This window comes from Argiope bruennichi, chromosome X2 (assembly GCF_947563725.1).
Source record: "Argiope bruennichi chromosome X2, qqArgBrue1.1, whole genome shotgun sequence".
Taxonomy (NCBI): Eukaryota; Metazoa; Arthropoda; class Arachnida; order Araneae; family Araneidae; genus Argiope; species Argiope bruennichi.
In genome coordinates this window covers 59,833,686-59,850,524 of record NC_079163.1, presented here as the reverse complement: position 1 = coordinate 59,850,524, position 16,839 = coordinate 59,833,686, and the positions used below count along the sequence as shown (strand labels likewise).

The 16,839-nt window shown below is 27.0% G+C and overlaps 1 protein-coding gene across 1 annotated transcript; it reads right to left on the bottom strand.

Annotated features, from left to right (window-relative positions):
- LOC129959788 (uncharacterized) lies at positions 1 to 16,377 on the bottom strand. Its single transcript, XM_056072681.1, has 5 exons — positions 15,938 to 16,377; positions 4,282 to 4,340; positions 2,841 to 2,904; positions 231 to 1,303; positions 1 to 21 (listed from the first exon to the last, which is right to left on the bottom strand). Exons 4-5 carry the CDS (start codon positions 1,089 to 1,091, stop codon positions 1 to 3), a joined length of 882 nt encoding a protein of 293 aa, XP_055928656.1. The 5' UTR covers positions 1,092 to 1,303; positions 2,841 to 2,904; positions 4,282 to 4,340; positions 15,938 to 16,377.
- Between the last annotated feature and the right edge of the window lie 462 nt (positions 16,378 to 16,839).

Here is a 16,839-nt window from a genome sequence, read left to right as displayed (position 1 = left end):
TTAGTTGGATGGCAAGAAAGACTATTTTGTTCCAATGCATTAGATAAAGGAGGCGTAAGAAAACTGCACACATCATTATTTGAAATATCTGAAACTACAGAAGTTCGATTATTTCTAGTTCTTTTTGCTGGACTTCTTTTTTTGGCAGTCACCATTTTTGCCTTTGACATTTCAGTCACAGAACTTTCAAAAACATTTGAGAAAAAAGGAATTCCTTTATTATTCATTACGGACTCATCAATTAATAAATTACTTCCATATTCAACAGGATAGTCATCAGAAGCTAAAATATTGTTTTTAGGTTGTTGTATAATATTTCTATCATAAGAATTTTGCTTTTTCTTTCCCCTTCTTGCGGTTTGGGGTTTCCTTTTCTTACTTTCAGGCACAGCTACATCAAATGATGCTGAAAATAAATTTGTTGTATTTTGGAAATCTCTAGGAAATGCTACCATTTTCTCAGAAATAATATTTGCTGATTCTTTAACTGGAAGAGTAGGCGGCTCAGATGCCTCTTTCAGTTCATATTTAATAGATAATAAAGGATTATCAATTTTATTTATAATTTCTGGCTGTATCTTCTTGGATCGACTGCCTTTAGATTTGTTATTTCTAGCCCGACTTTTACTTCTTGCACCTTTTTGTCGTCTTGTTCCACTTTGTTTTGTTTCACTTAAAAGCATACCATCACTGATTAATAATCTCCCTAATTCAGGTGGTGGAAAATGTTCATCTTCCAGCAAACTATCAGGAAATTCCTTTTTAATATTTACCTCAGCTTTATATAAATCTTCATTAAGATCATCAATGATAGTATCTGAAGAGCAATCAGAATGATTACCTTTATCCTTACTTTCACAAATTAGTCCAACAGTGGGGAAACTCACTGTATCTTTTAAATTTTCACATATATCTTTCTTTTTCTTCTTCTTTTTGGGTTTTGAATAAACATATCGTCGTCTTCTTCGCATTTTAGGAGCCTTCCTTTTTACTACACTAGCCGAAGAAACAGTCGAACCTTCATTTTCAATCAATTCTACTGTTTTATTAATATCCATTCCTAGAAGTGGCACATTATTAAAATCTGACATTTTCTGTAAATCTGCTTCAGTAAAATCTTCGTCTTCTTTATTTATGTGCAAACATTTAAAATCAAAGAAATTTATATTTCCAAATCTTTTAATATACAATAAGATTCAGAAAGATTTTGCCACTTATGCTGTCCGATTACATTCGGCTTATAGTATTGATAGTTCAGCTCCAGAATAAAATTTGGATTCAGTTTCCATGACAGAAAGTTAGCCTATAAATACAAAATGACAAATATTTATTTTAGAACATTTATATTTCAAATGAAAAAAAAATGTTTAGAAATAAGAATGGAATAAATAATATGAATAAAATATCCAATGATTCATTATTACATAAACAGTAAATATCAAAAATATTAAAAACAAGAGCTGTTTTTATATCATCAATACTTCCTTTTAAAAATTTATTGATAGGCATTTATTTAAATACAAACTGATATATACAGAATACATATTCAAAATGAAAATGTTCCATACTTTTAATAAAAAATTATTTCATTAATTATTACAAAACTTTCATTAAACTTTCCTTATACTTCAGTATTTTTCCTCCAAGAGGAGCTAGGAAGTCACTAGATAAGCAAGAAGTTTTTTTTTTTATCTTCATTAGAGTACATTAATGATTTGAGGTCAAATTATCTCCATTCTAATGATAGAGCATACTTCTTGCAGAGGGGAGGTAATGTTGGCCTGTAAGATTCCACCCTCAGTTCCCACCATTTGCCACAACCTTGAATATTCATGAACTCCTTAGCAAGGTGTAAAATCTGGTGTAAGCAAGACAAGGATAACTAGTCATACCTCAGCATTTGTTAGCAAAATTTGAAATACTAACAGCAATTATTTAGAACAAAAATTGCATTTACTATATTTCAATTCAATTATTGACAGCTACATAGTGTAAACATTATATGTGAGAAGGCAAAAATATATTTAATAATTTATATAGTTTATAACATTTTAAATGTAAAAAATATTATAATCTATATAAAAATATAATAGTGAAAAGACATAAATGAAACATTATAAGCTGCAATTAGGAGGCTAATAAAATTATTTTAAATATATATTATAATTTATTTAATTGGAATGCTAATACTAAAGATGAAACTTTATGTATGTGTTGTGATGAAAGTTTTGCTGAATATCAAAAATGAAGTGTGTGTGTGTGTGTGTGTGATTACAAAGATAAAGTTAAAATATTTTGTTAATGATATTATTTTTTTTTTATAAAGGCAGCCTTAAAAAAAATAAAGGAAAAAAAAAGTATAGGGTCATTCCAAGTCAATACACTATATAAACCTCACCAACTCAGATTTTCATAAAAATTTGGCACAGATATACTATTTATATAGACTCTGAACAATAACATATTTCCTATAGATATGTTAATTCGTTTTGCAACTATAGCTATGTAAAATTTCAAACATTTGTCCAAAAATGGTAAATGCTTTTTTTAATTTTTATTTGCACTAGGAAGGCTTCGGAATAAGTTAATTATAGAGCTGAGAGAATTATCATTTCACAGCATTTTTATGCCCTTTTTTGCATTGTTTAATATTATATAGATTAACATACAAAAATCTTTTTAAAAAATAAATAATTTAAATTTTTTTAATTTATTCTTGGAATGGTTAGTAAAGTTGTTAATCACCAGGCAAAATAAATTTGGAGTGATGATAGGTTAAATGTTTATAGGTAGAACAGGTTAACAAATTAAAATACATATATAAGTGGTTATAGGCTTACTTTTTTAAAAATTCATATCCTGTTTTTAGTTGAATAACAAAAGAAAGCTCCTTTTTTCACTTCCCTACAAATAAATATGAACATAAACTTTAAGAAAGATTACAGTAATAAATGTAATGAGTAAAAAATATACATATATTTATTTAGCAGCCATATTCAATTATCTTTATACCAAGTTCCTGTATGAGGTCACAACAGCAGCATGCCATTTAAACCGATCCAACACAGTCTGCCAAGTGCATCCCTAATTTGGCTGTCTAAAAGAATTCCTTTCCTCTATAACCATATGGCTCCTTTGGTCTTTCTCTTTCCATCTGATAGTCGTGCCAGAACAATTTTCATATCACTTTTAGGTATCATTTTAAGTATATGTTCAATCTTATGTCCAGCATCATTTCTTTTTATTTTGACAGAAATTTTATAATACAATTCAATATTTGAAATTTTATTTGGTTAATAGATTTTAAGAACCTTTCTGAAACAAACAGTTTGGAAAGCATTTAATTTCTGTTTTTGTGAATAAATAAGTTTTATTAGCATAAAGAAGTGTTAATATTGTTGCATTTAACATGCGTAATTTGACTTTACTGCAGATATTTAAGGTTTTCCATAATACGTACATTGTTCTGAATGAATAATGGGTCTTTTTAACTCTAGTTTTCATTTCCATTCTATTTTATCTATTGTTATCTCTAAGATACGAAAAGCAGACAGTCTCATCATTTTGATTTTAAGTTTTTAAAAGTGAAACATTACTTTGATGCTAGAAAAGGCTAACTTTTCTTGGGATACATCAATTTCAAATATAATGTAACTCTCTAATGGGAGTCACATGTGTCGGAAATCCATTATTGATACATACAAAATCATTCCCTTTACAAAATTTATACTTACAAAATACCTTATTACCCTTACCCTTACAAAATACCTTATGATACTTACAAATTCAAAATCATTTGGGAATAAACCTTATAAATGTATAATATCAAGAAGGCAGGCATGATTACAGATGTTGCCAATGGGAGTTAAGGAAATTCCAATAACTGGAATAAACTATTCCTTTTTTTAATTCTTTCCTGCAATATGTTGTTAAACAAGGTTATAGTCATAATCTACAAAGTAAAAATGAAATAAAATGCATATAATTTGTATGGATATTCTGACCAGAAAAAGAGAAATAAAAATTTAAAGCAGGCAAAAACAAATATTAGTCAATAAGGAATCTGATGCCATGAATGATTTATTTGTATTCAATCTCAAATATTCAGCTTTCATGTAATTTAAAAATCAATACAATCCAAAACTCATTTAAAAATATTTTCATGCATTTGTAACAAGATACAATATAAATGCATTATATGATTATAAAAGGCTACCTGTTTTCAACACCTCAAAAATAGGTATAAATTAATATAACTGATACAAAATATATAATTCTTACATTTCAAGAATCCAGTATGCCTAATACAATCATCCTTAATAAATCTTCTTTGATTCTGTCTGAAAAATTAAAAAAAATGTTATAGTAATTAACAGAAATAAAACTTCTTAAATTCTTTAAATAAAAATTTTGTAATAAAATGTTACAATTTAAAATTTATCCAAGACTTCATCCCCCCTTCTTTCATATTATTATTTATTAAAGAGTATTACACAAATATATATATATACACACACATACATATAATGAATATCTAATTTAATGAGTATAAATCTCAACAAAAATCCTGCTATCCGCAATTGATGGTGGTTTACAATGCATTATCTATGAGCCAATATTAAATATTCAATGAGAGTACATGTTTATAGTGAATAAAAATCAAGTACGCTATCACTATAACATTAATAATATACTGAAATTGAATATTCTTGAAAGTGACATTTCTTTTCGTTGCAAAGAATACAATCCATGCGCACATTTTGGACTAAATTTCAAATATGCAGTATTTTCAAAAGAAATCAGTTTCAAAATCATAACTCACCAAAAATAGAGCTTGATAACTACAGCATTATAGAAGACAATATAAAATAAATTACTTTTCCAGAATATATTAATGCTGATGAAAATATGATAGCATGAAATAGAAGTTAGATGATAACAAATTCGAATCTGACAAAGGACTTTCAGCATAGAGGAAGGCAAAATAAAATGTCAGAAATATTCCTTTTAACAAAAAGACATTTCCAATACGTTTATTATGAATATGTGAAATTACAAATGGGAGGATTCATTATCATTAATAATGATAAGTTTCAAAAGCTACACAAAATTTAAAGCCAGTCATCAATGAAATTAAGGGAGAAAAATTAACAAATATACACATATTTAAAATTTTTTAGATGACAAGAGCATTTCATCAGACAGAGAAAAGAGCCAGAATTGATGCTCAAGTTTCAACATCTTCTATGAAATAAGTAACATATTAAAGCATGTACTTAAAACTAAACCTTCAATACTTAATTTAAAATACAAATCTTATTTACAGAAAGTAGGAACTTCCAAATCAAATGAAAATGATCAGTTAAATAACCTATTGTAAAGCTACATAATAGTACTCATGATTCCTCAAGAGCTACTCCTAGATATTTACTCTTTTTTAATGTAGAAATTATCTTTTTCTTTTTTATTTACATACATTTTTCTTTTCTTTTATGCACTTTCAAAAGTCACTCATAGATATTTATTCTTTTTGTTGCAGAAATACTTTTTTTTCATGAAGATTAGCTTTTACAGTATGCAGTAGTGACATAATAAAAAAATAAAATCTTTAATTACTTTTTACTATATTTGTGAATAGAAGTACACATTAATTGTTACAATACAAAATTTGTAGCTGAATAATAAATGAAATAATTTTTTTTTTCAATTTTATAACTATATTTGATTTTATCAATATTCATAACTTGATATTTTTCAGAAAATTTATCTAAAATGTAAACATAAGATACATTTGTATCCTAAGAGTGAACAGATGCTTTTTAATTTTTGACCTTTTTTTTAACATATATATTCTCTATTTTATACTTTTAGTTCCTATCCCACCCATCCCTCTTCCTTTCTTTATTAACTATCTTTATTTTTTTTAAATTTAAATTTCTATGTGAATTTGACAGCTCATGCAAATCATACTATTTTCATATTACATTAAACATCTTTAATGTTCATATGAGAATTTCTCGAACTGCAGAGTCAGAAATGTATACTATGTTAATGAAGTTTTTCTTATTTAGTTTTTTAAAAAAACGACTTTGTTTTTAGTTCCTAAAACATACTACTTTGTGGTCAGCTTTCATATAAAATCACAAAATGAATGGGCTTCTAATAGCAATAAACATGTGGTTTCTCTAAAACAAAAAAAAACTGCATTTTATGTTAGCTTATCTAAAACCTACTCATGATAATAAAAGATGTTGAGTTAATAATCATAGAAAAATTTAGTGGCTATGCCAATGATATAGCCAATGTCTGGTAAGTCAAAGGGAAAAAACAACCTTAACAAGAAATATTATTATTATTTTTACTAAACGGCTCAATAAGTATTCCAAATTACAAAGAAAATCTAATTCTTTCTCATCTTATGTATCTCTTAGCTAGCTCCACATAAAAATATTTCAACTTTTATAGTTTTTATATATGATAGAAGCCTTTTAAATAAAATTATGTAGTTAGCTGAGGTCTAAATTCTTTATTTATTTTCATGAAGTAAACAAAAATCTTCGATTACACAAGATGTCTCCCCTCGTAAATTTTCAAATAGAATATCGAACATAGAAATTTATCTTCATTTGAATAACAAAAATTGAGATTTTACACTTGCTGTTACATTTCACACACTTCCATCCTTTACAATGCTTTTGCTGTTAAATATCTAAAACAGAAATGAACCGAAATGAATGAAATTACCTTTTCTTCTCATAATTCACCTTCATGGTTGTCTTTTTTTTATGGACATTTCAGTAGAGTATAATACCACTATTTAGTTGTCCTTATTTATGAAAATTTTTTTTATCTTTTCCAAGATAAGATCTCACTTTTGTCTAATAATACTTTATTGAACTTCTAAGAAAATCTATATTCTGTCTTCCTGCATTCAAAAGTGAATTCCAACATTCTCCTTGTTCTCTATGAACTCATGCTCTATTTTCCTTCCATATTTTAAGATTTAAAATGAAGCAACAATTCAGAATTTTCTGTATTTTTTTCCCAAGAATTTTTTGTTTCTGTAGATATAACACCCTGAGCAGGAGCATTTCTTATTAAGAAGATAGACAAAAGTATTATGATTGAACACCACAAAATTCAAATGAATATTAATCTAATTAAACATGAAATTCTTTGATAATTTTATTAAAATCATCTGATTCAAATGCAAATAGGAGATGGTCTTTTATGATGTTGCAACTAAAGTAAATGCATTATACAGACACTTATTTTAATGTACTATTTAAAAGTTGCTTCTCAAATTACATAATCAATTTCTTTAAAAAGATATTGTGATGTGCAAAACTGGAGAGGAAACAACATCCAATTAGCTACTATTTTATCAAGAAAGTATGAGAATTCATCTTTATCCTTTCCCAAAATACTTGATAGATGTTACAGTCAAACATCTATCTGAAACAACACTGGAAGTCAAAAAAAAAAAAAAAAAAAAAATTAGGAAAATTATTTTATAAATGCAAAACTCAATTTTTTATATGATGATTTGAATGAATATTATTACATTTCAAAAATATCTAGATGCTGAGAAATATCAAAGTAGACAAGCATATATTGACTACCCTATTCTCTCACAATTTTATCTATATATTAATATATTTTAATTATATAATTAAATTATAAAAAATTATTACAATTTAAATTTTAGTGTAAATAATTTTAAAAATTATTTAAAATTATTTACACTAGATGAAATTTTTACAAGCTAGGTTAAATATTGATATTTTAATAAGGAAAAAAAAAAAAAACAAGAAGTCTTTTTCAATTATCTCTAAATACCTTGAAAATAATACACTCAATAAAAGCAAAGTTATAAAGAATGAGACTCTAGATTAAATAAATATCTATAATTATGAATTTTAATACAAGTAAAATTATTATTTGCTTTGATCAAAATTCTAATTATTCTTTTTTTTTTTTTTTTTTTTCCTTCTTCCCTCACTCTTCCAAAGAATCATATATGCAGATAAAAACGTTTCTGAATAAAAATTGTACACAAAAATATTTTCTAAATAAATTTTGCATTGGTACATTATATAGTGTGGAAGTTCGGAGACGGTACATAAGCAAAATATAACATCAACTGATATGGTTAAAAAGTAACAGCTTTTCAAATCTGAAAACTGATGCAAGTAAACAAAGATAACAGATTTTAGCAAATTTATATATATATATATATTTTTATCTATTAGAAGAAAATGGAATAAGACAAAGATAAGGTTAAGATACAAGAACCTTCATATCCTATAATAATTATAATGATAGGTTTTAAAAAATCATTAATTTGCTGGTGACACTTTTATTGCAAAAAATCTTTTTAGTGAATGTTTGAAAATTAATATTTTTAAATAATTTTAAAATTTTGCAAAATAAAAGTATTAACTACAAAACTGGTCATGACAAATATGATTTTCTCATTATAATTAAAAAATGTCAGACAAGCTAAAACCTCAACTAAACCAGAAATAATATTTAATAGGGTAATAACAGCAATTATGCCTCAAAAAAGATTCCTCAAGAATGAACTCAACAACAGAAGATTTATAATATTATGAAAGCAAAACTTTTCAGTTATTCAAGCAATGGAGAATACAGACCAACTGATTATTATTAGTTTATGAACATAAATGTAGAGTACTTTTAAAAGGCATGAATTTCATCACACACAAACATCTCTTTCCCTTCTTGAAACCAAAAGGAAACTCACTAAATAATTCTTTTTCAATTGGCAGTTTTTAACATTATAAATGCATTAACAACATACTCATTTTTTCAAAAATTCAGTTCTTCTCAATAAAGGAAAGGAAAGTTTCTTAGATAGGATGCTTTTTATAAAAATATTTTTTTTAAAAAATCACTGAAACTTTCATGAGCAAAGCATGCCCTCAACTAGTAATGAGAGAAGTGTCAGATAAAAATTCCTTAAAGCAAAATGTAATGTAATGGTGATGATAAAATTGAATGATTTAATATTTCTAGATAATTACAAAATTACTTGCAATAACCAATTTTAATTTAGTTTAACTATCTCCAATACTAAAAATTCCATACAATTTCAGAACATATTTGTAGTTCAAGTAGAACACAAATTCAGATAATGCAGGGACGTGATTCACCAAAAGGCAAGAAAGAGAATATCCAAAAGTGGCACAAAACAACATGAAAAAAGCATGAATTAAATAGTCAATGAACAGAAAAAATGATGAAAGCTACAGCCCAATTAGTCTATTTATTTCAAATTATAAGTAAGAAATCAATATCATACAATTTTCCTAAAGAAACTTTAAGGGGTATAACGCCCAGGAGAAATGTATTTAGACAACAAAAATGAGGTAAAAGCTAGTACTTTGTTGTAAACATATTTCACTAGTATGATTTAGCAAACATTTTTTTTAAAGGTCAATGGACTTTCGTGGCATGTAGACACATTACTGGCTTTTCAGGAGTTCTTTTTTTTTTTTACAGATCTTTTATTGAGATGAGACTCATTAGATATTTCACAGTTTGCTTTTGAGCAACAGTCACTTTGGTACAACAAGTAGCTTCACTTTATGAACAAGGTTCAGATTTGGTAGAAATCTTTGAAACCTGGACCTTATTATTTTTTATGAACATTTAGCAGCAATTTAGCAGCTCTGCCAGATATTTTCTTTGAAACTTGCTTGTTTGCCACAGACTTTTTTTTTCTTGGTATGAACTTCAGCTCTACAATTTCTTGCAGCTGAATTTATATTTTACAAAGATTTCTGTCCATTTTGTCTTTATGATAGTCCTTTTTGAACAGATAAACTACAAATTTACTACAAAGCAGAAAAAATGTAAGAAATAAAAAAAAAAAAAAAAAAAATTGCTGAAACGGCAGATTCATGGAAGAATCATATCCCTAACAATGAGACAAATAAACAAAACTGAGGCTTGAAATCTAAAAGGTATGGTCTGGTTCCAACTCTCACTATCAATAATTTCACTACAGTCACTTTTGATGGCTATGTTCTGCATTGCTGGTTGTTTAGAAAATCAAGGGGTCAAGAGAAAATGTTGTGGGCTTATGAATTAACATTCCTTTCATAGCTAAAATAGAATCTACAATAGAAGATAATTAGTCAGCAAAATGCTTCAAATGAAAAAGGATGATGAAAGCACAAATCTATAAATTAATGAAGTTAAACAGCCGTACTATTTAACATGAATGCAATTGAATTGATATTTACAGGCAGTTGTTTTCTTGTTTTTTGCCCATTTTCTTATATCAAATGACTAACTTTGTAAATGCCTAAAATAAATCAAAGTAATGCAATTATAGTATATAATTATAGTAAAATTACAGTAAAAGAAAGTTTAATGTGCTAATTCTGCTTATTTTTTATTTTTTCAATAACAATGACTTCGATTCCTTTTAAAAAAATAACAAGTTTGGTGATGTTATTTTGCAATATCAATGACCTACTTTGAAGTTATTTTGATATGGATCTCAAAATTTCGAACCATGGTCGATTGATAAAGAAATGGAAACTAGAATGTCCTTCACAAAACCACATTCACATTCTAACATAAATTTTTAAAAAAGATTAAATAAAATTTTTAGCATAAAAAGAAAATGCAAAATTTTTTTTACATACATATCAAAGTAATTTTTTCCATATAACTTTAATCTAGAAAACATATTAGTATATGTAGCTCTTTAAAAAAAAATTAGTATTTTTTAGAAGATTATTGCAATTTTGATAAGAGCAAGCATCAATTCTACTGCATCAATATTTCTAATTAGGGATGTTCATTTTATGCTCTGCAGAGCAGTTTTCATTTTTTTAACAATGTAGACTATCTATTGTGCTAAAAATATTTTGAGGGTCACTAACTAAACAAAGAAGAAAATGCAAACATAATACAGATATTATAACATAATAAACATATATTATGCTTGTATAATCTGTTAATTAGTAAAATTTACAATAAAACAATTAGATACTTTGTATTAGCCATGTACCACTGATGATCTTTAAGACTTCACTGCATGTCATTGACAAACATCGTCAATAGACTAACTTAACACTGCTGATGATTAATTCTGGTAAAAAAATTAATACACAAGTATCATAAAAAAAAAAAAAACATTATAGTTATTATTTATGCAAGAAAAGTCAAAAACATGTTCCAAATTTTTTTTTTTTTTTTAAACTCAATAGGATTTTTGATATTGTTTGCCCCCCATGAGAAGACGAATATCTCGATTAAAACTTGGCAGTTTCAGCTCAAGTGACTTCTATATTCAGTTTATTTCTGAACTTATATTTTTAAAAAATATGCAAAGTTGAAAAAGCACATTCATACAGATAGGTGGTTAAGCACACTATCAAATATTGCAGCACAAACTTGGCATTCACTGAATACTGCTATCGATTATACATACAATGGAACAATAAAGTTTGAAAGAGAGAGAAAAAAAATTTGGTGTCTCTTCAAGTGATTCTTTAATTAACAGATCCCTGTCAATTGATAGTACTTTTACTTTCTTAATGTAGTTTCTTCAAAAAGATTTCTGGTTCATTGATTAAAAAACATAGTCATACAGTTATGGATTAGCTGCTCTACAGCATAATCAACAATTTTCAAGTTATCTGTGGCAAATTGGAAAAGTCAAGACACTTTACTTGACTTAATACCAACTAACAGGTGAAACTCAACAGTAGGCAGAAACTTAGGAAACTCATTAAGAGATTCTATTTGAAATGATTAAAGCTATAAAAGCTTTACCACTAGTTATTTCAAAATTCAACTATTAGGTAAATTGGCCTAGTAATTAAATTATTTTTCTTGACATTGTATGCAATATAAACCTAAAGGGTAAAATCGTTAACCAGCCAGATTACTACATTTGTTACATAAAATTAGAGAGAAACTGGGTATATTCTAAAGCGGTCTAAAAATAACATAATGGGGAAAAGGTTTTTGATCCACTTTTTTGAAATTCAAATATGATTCATACAAATAACTCTAACATGGTATCAGATATATCTGACAGTTTGAATTTCACACCACTGAACAAATTCAGAGGTAACTGCAACTCCATATCAAAGGTCTAGGAAATAAGCATGAAGTAAAAATCAGGCATAATTTTAAACTAATTCAGAATGTTAATGAGATGTATATCCATACATACATGTATATTGTAAAACAATTTCATCGGCGGGACAAAGAGCAAATATTAGATTTTCATAATTTTGCAAAAGAAATTGTGGGAAACTAATAAAATATTTCCTTAATAAGCTTAATTTATAAAAATTCTGTGATTTTCAGAATTCCAAACCATTTCATTTAGCTAAGAAAATGCCTAATTTTGAAAATTCACTACGACATTTCAGAGTATTAATCAACATTTTGCTTTCCTATTTTTATATTTTTTTAAATAATTGCTGAATTTAGATTACTTTTTGAGAAAGCAGGCAGTTCTGAGAAATGTTGTGTTATTTTTCTTGACTAATATATGAAAGTTCAGATTGATCAAGGTAGATTGATATGATAATCAGATTGATACTTTGAACTTCATTCTTCTAATAGAAAATAAATAATGCATACCTGTTAAAATATTCATATTAATAGGGCAATGATGAGGAACTGAAATCAGGAAGTGAAGGATTCATGGGAAAAAAAGAATTTTGGTAAGATGTCATAGATGGAAGGTCTAATAAATTTTCAAGAAATTCTTGAAAAAAGAAGTTTTGAAGAACTTTCTGGCTAATCCACAGTTTTCTTAAAAGATAATATGTAACAATTTACAGTCTGCCATAAAGACTATTTTTCCTCAATAATGTTGATAATTTATCATAATACTACCCAAATAATTAGACTTAAAAAAATGGCTCCATTAAAGAAAGTAGAACAGATTAAACTAGTTTTGTCAACACCAGGAGAATTATTTTCAGATCTCTTTTTAATTTGAATATTTAATTTTCAACTTAAATGTTAATATCAACATTTTCAACTCTGTTTCAGACTACTGAACAATTATTTGAGTTTCTGACTGCTTCATCTAACAACTTTTCAACTGAAATTATATTTCATAAATTATTAATTAATTTCATTAAATCAGAGAAATTATTGCTTTACCATTATAATAAAATACCAACTATTAAACTTCATTTTGCTTTTAAGGAACTTTTTACAACACAGGGTCATTTCAATTAGCATATCATTTTTGGAATTCACTTAATTTCTTTTCTTAATAAATTACCCTTACAGAAATTCCTAAAAAATTTAATAGATATATTTACCATAAATATATTTATTTTAATAACCTCAACAACAAAAATAATTAGGAAAACAATTTTTTTTACATAAATCTCTAAATTAAGTTAATTGTTACAATGAATGATTTCAGAGAGAATTGCATTTAGGCCTTGTTGCTAAGTCTGCGAAACATTTGCCAAACACAGCCACCATTAGGATAGAAACAAAAAAAAAAAAAAAAAGAAAGAAAGGACTTTTGTAACAGAAGCATTCAATTTTCCTTTTTTAGGGTAGTAATTCAAACTGTCTTAATTGTCAGATTTGACAAGTTAGTTATCACTTGAAAAGAATGCTGCCGTGGCTGGTTTGTGAGTGCTTTGAATAAATAGGCAAATAGAAAACTTAACAACAAGTTTATTGCAGATTCGTTCAAGTTACTCTGCTCAGTAACTCCTTCTTCTCCAACAGCCAACATTCGAATGACATCACTCTTTTAATTACACTTGCACTACTTGTCTAGCGCCATCTAAGAACGTTTATTTCCTATCGCTTCAAAATCCAATCACTACAAATGCTAAATTTTTATTGTAATGTAATTTTAAGTTTAATCTGACAAAATTCAAGAAAGTCAATGAGCCTCAGTAAAATATCTGTGAATTACAAATTTCAAAAACTAAAAAATACAAAATTATGGATAAATCCAGGAAATGAAGATCACTGCAAATTCTTTTTTGCCAACTATATATATGTAACAAATAGTTTAATATTAAAATTATGCAAAATATGTAATTAATTAAGTTGTAAGAATTATAACCATAAAAAAACTAAAAAAGAAATTTAAAGATTTCATCAGTAAATATTATTACAAAAAAAATGGATTTCATAAAAATGAGAATCAAGTGATTTAAAACATATAATTTGAAAATAAAAATACCATGGTATGGAATTCAAAGTGGTAGAAGAAAGACTAACTTTACTTCAGATTAAATAATAGATAGAAATTCACTCTTGGCATTTCTTGAAGCTACAGACAACTAGCCCAAAAATGAAGCAGTAAAAACCTTATACAAATTGATCATTAAAAGCAAAAATTAAGAAAAAAAAATTAATGGACTATATCTTTTCCAAGCTTTTTCCTAGAGCAAATGCCAAAAATTTCATTCTTGCAATCATATAATATTTTTTATGGTTTTCCCAAATTTAACAAGTTTCCTTTGTTCCTCTCTATTCAAAAAAGGTGCATCTTGTTTTATTTAGTGGTGATGTTTTGAAATTTTCAGAATATATTTTTGGTTAAATATTAATCATTTCAGTCATGTAACATCACTGATGATTATTTAAATATATCGCATTCGAGTATTTTACAATTTCTTCCGATTCAATTTAATACGACATTAAAAATCTTCCATAACCTTTTCATTTACTTAACTTACAATTATTTTAATCATGTTTATGACGATATCATTGATTTAGCAAAATAGGATGGTGCCTGTATACAAAGATTAATAGTGAATTTTCAAAGAAATTATTATATGCAACCAATTATATGCCAGGCTTTCCTAGCTACTTTATTCAATTATGAATTACAGTCGATTTTTACATTGATGCTACATGCCTCATGAAAAAAATTAAAATCAATACCTCACTCATAATCAATATGTGAAGACATGTAAAACGAAGAACATTCCTTTTCCATCAGAGAAATAGAAGCAAACAACATTTAGGTCTGCCCCAATCATTTTATTAAATTTGGCATGATTTTGTTTGGTTTCTATTGTGCAGTTAGGTTTTTTTTTTTTCAATAAATAAATAAAAGTATTCATTTATAAGCTGAATGATGATGAGAAATTCAGAATGCTCTCGATTAAACATGCAAGGCAAAAAAATTCTTTCTAATTATTAACAGACTAATATAAAACAAAATTTCGAAATCCTTTCTTGATATCTTTTCCATAATTTTTCATAAGCAGGCAATAAGAGACTAGTGCATTAATTGCAAGCTACTGGCCAATTTTTGAGTCAACTACAAGCCACTGGTGACCTTTTAGGTTCAATCATATGTTGATAAACTAACATAAATTGCAGCAAATAGACTAGTATGATATCTTCATGATTAACCTTTTATCTTCATATTATTCCATTACTTTTTAAGTACTCTTTTTTTTATTGATAAATTTTTTTAAAAACAAATTTCATTTAATCTTTTTGTATATTCAGATCTACTATTGAATGAAAGTGGAAATCCTACCTACTGAAACGAAAGTCGGCTTTCTATTCCCGTTTCAAAAATAAATATAATTGTAATAACATAGTCAAACTATTCAATTTAGTATATCAGTTTCGAAGTCAGTTTTATAACTTCTAAAATTTACTTAATATCTTTTAAATCACAACATGCGGGTTAGCAACGGCTAAGCAAATGAAACTAATTAGGCGGGTACTTTTTTTTATCCCACATATTATGAAATTTAGAATGATAAAATAAATTTGGATGAATAATTGCTATGAAATGACATTTTTGTTTGTGCCTTCATTTTTGCTGAAAGTACCTAAAAAGTAAATATTCATTATTGTTGAAACTCAAGAAACATACCATTTTATTCAAAGTAATCAAAACAAGAACATGCATATCACATCAAAAATCAATTACCTTGAAATCATAAGATTAAACTATTCTAAATAGAAAAGTTTTTAAATCCTTGAATGACGTCGAAACGATAAAATCTTCACAAGTCTTCAATCTTCGTTAACTTTAAAATGTTCGTTTGATCTTCACACAAAGCAGGCACACTTGTTTGTTCCTTTCACAACTTTCACTGCATAGTCGGAAACTTAAATTCTTAGTTCAAAATTAATCTGTGGAAATATCCAACATATCAAATAGTTAAAGATTTTATTCTTAACACCTTTAAAACACTTTACGGGGGCATTTTTCAGCAAAATTTACACAAACAGATTGACGGCCGCATTCACCAACAACAGCTGCTTATTAATCAATACTCAATGGTCAAATCGGTGTTCTGACCAAACCTGTCGTCAATTTTCCACCGTTTAACCCCGTGTTAGATCATTCGACAATGGATGATCACATTCTAATCAACTGTTTTTCTGGCGCAATGCGGTAAATTCATGTGACGTAAAAGTCAACTTATGCGCATGGCATTTAATTTTTAAATCCGCAACGGTTTCGTCGATGAGCCTGCCATTAACGTTCTCCGCCAAGTATCAAGCGGATTTTTTGTTTAATTTGAAGTTATAATTTTGAGTCATTTTCTTTCCTTTTATTATATGTTAAAAGATGAAATACCGGTGTGCTGTTGGATGCTCTAATGCGAAACATAAAGAGTGATTGTCTTGATAAAAAAAATTAAGATAAAGTGAATAGTGTGCTCCCGAGTTTGTTGCCAATATTGCAACCCATCGCATCGCTCTTGTAGCAACCCTAATGTTGTTTTGTTTACTACTTTTTGCAATGGTTGAGTTGTACATAAACTATATTATGAAAAATGTTAAGTTAAAAATATATCGATTAAAGATTTTAATTTTGTTCTT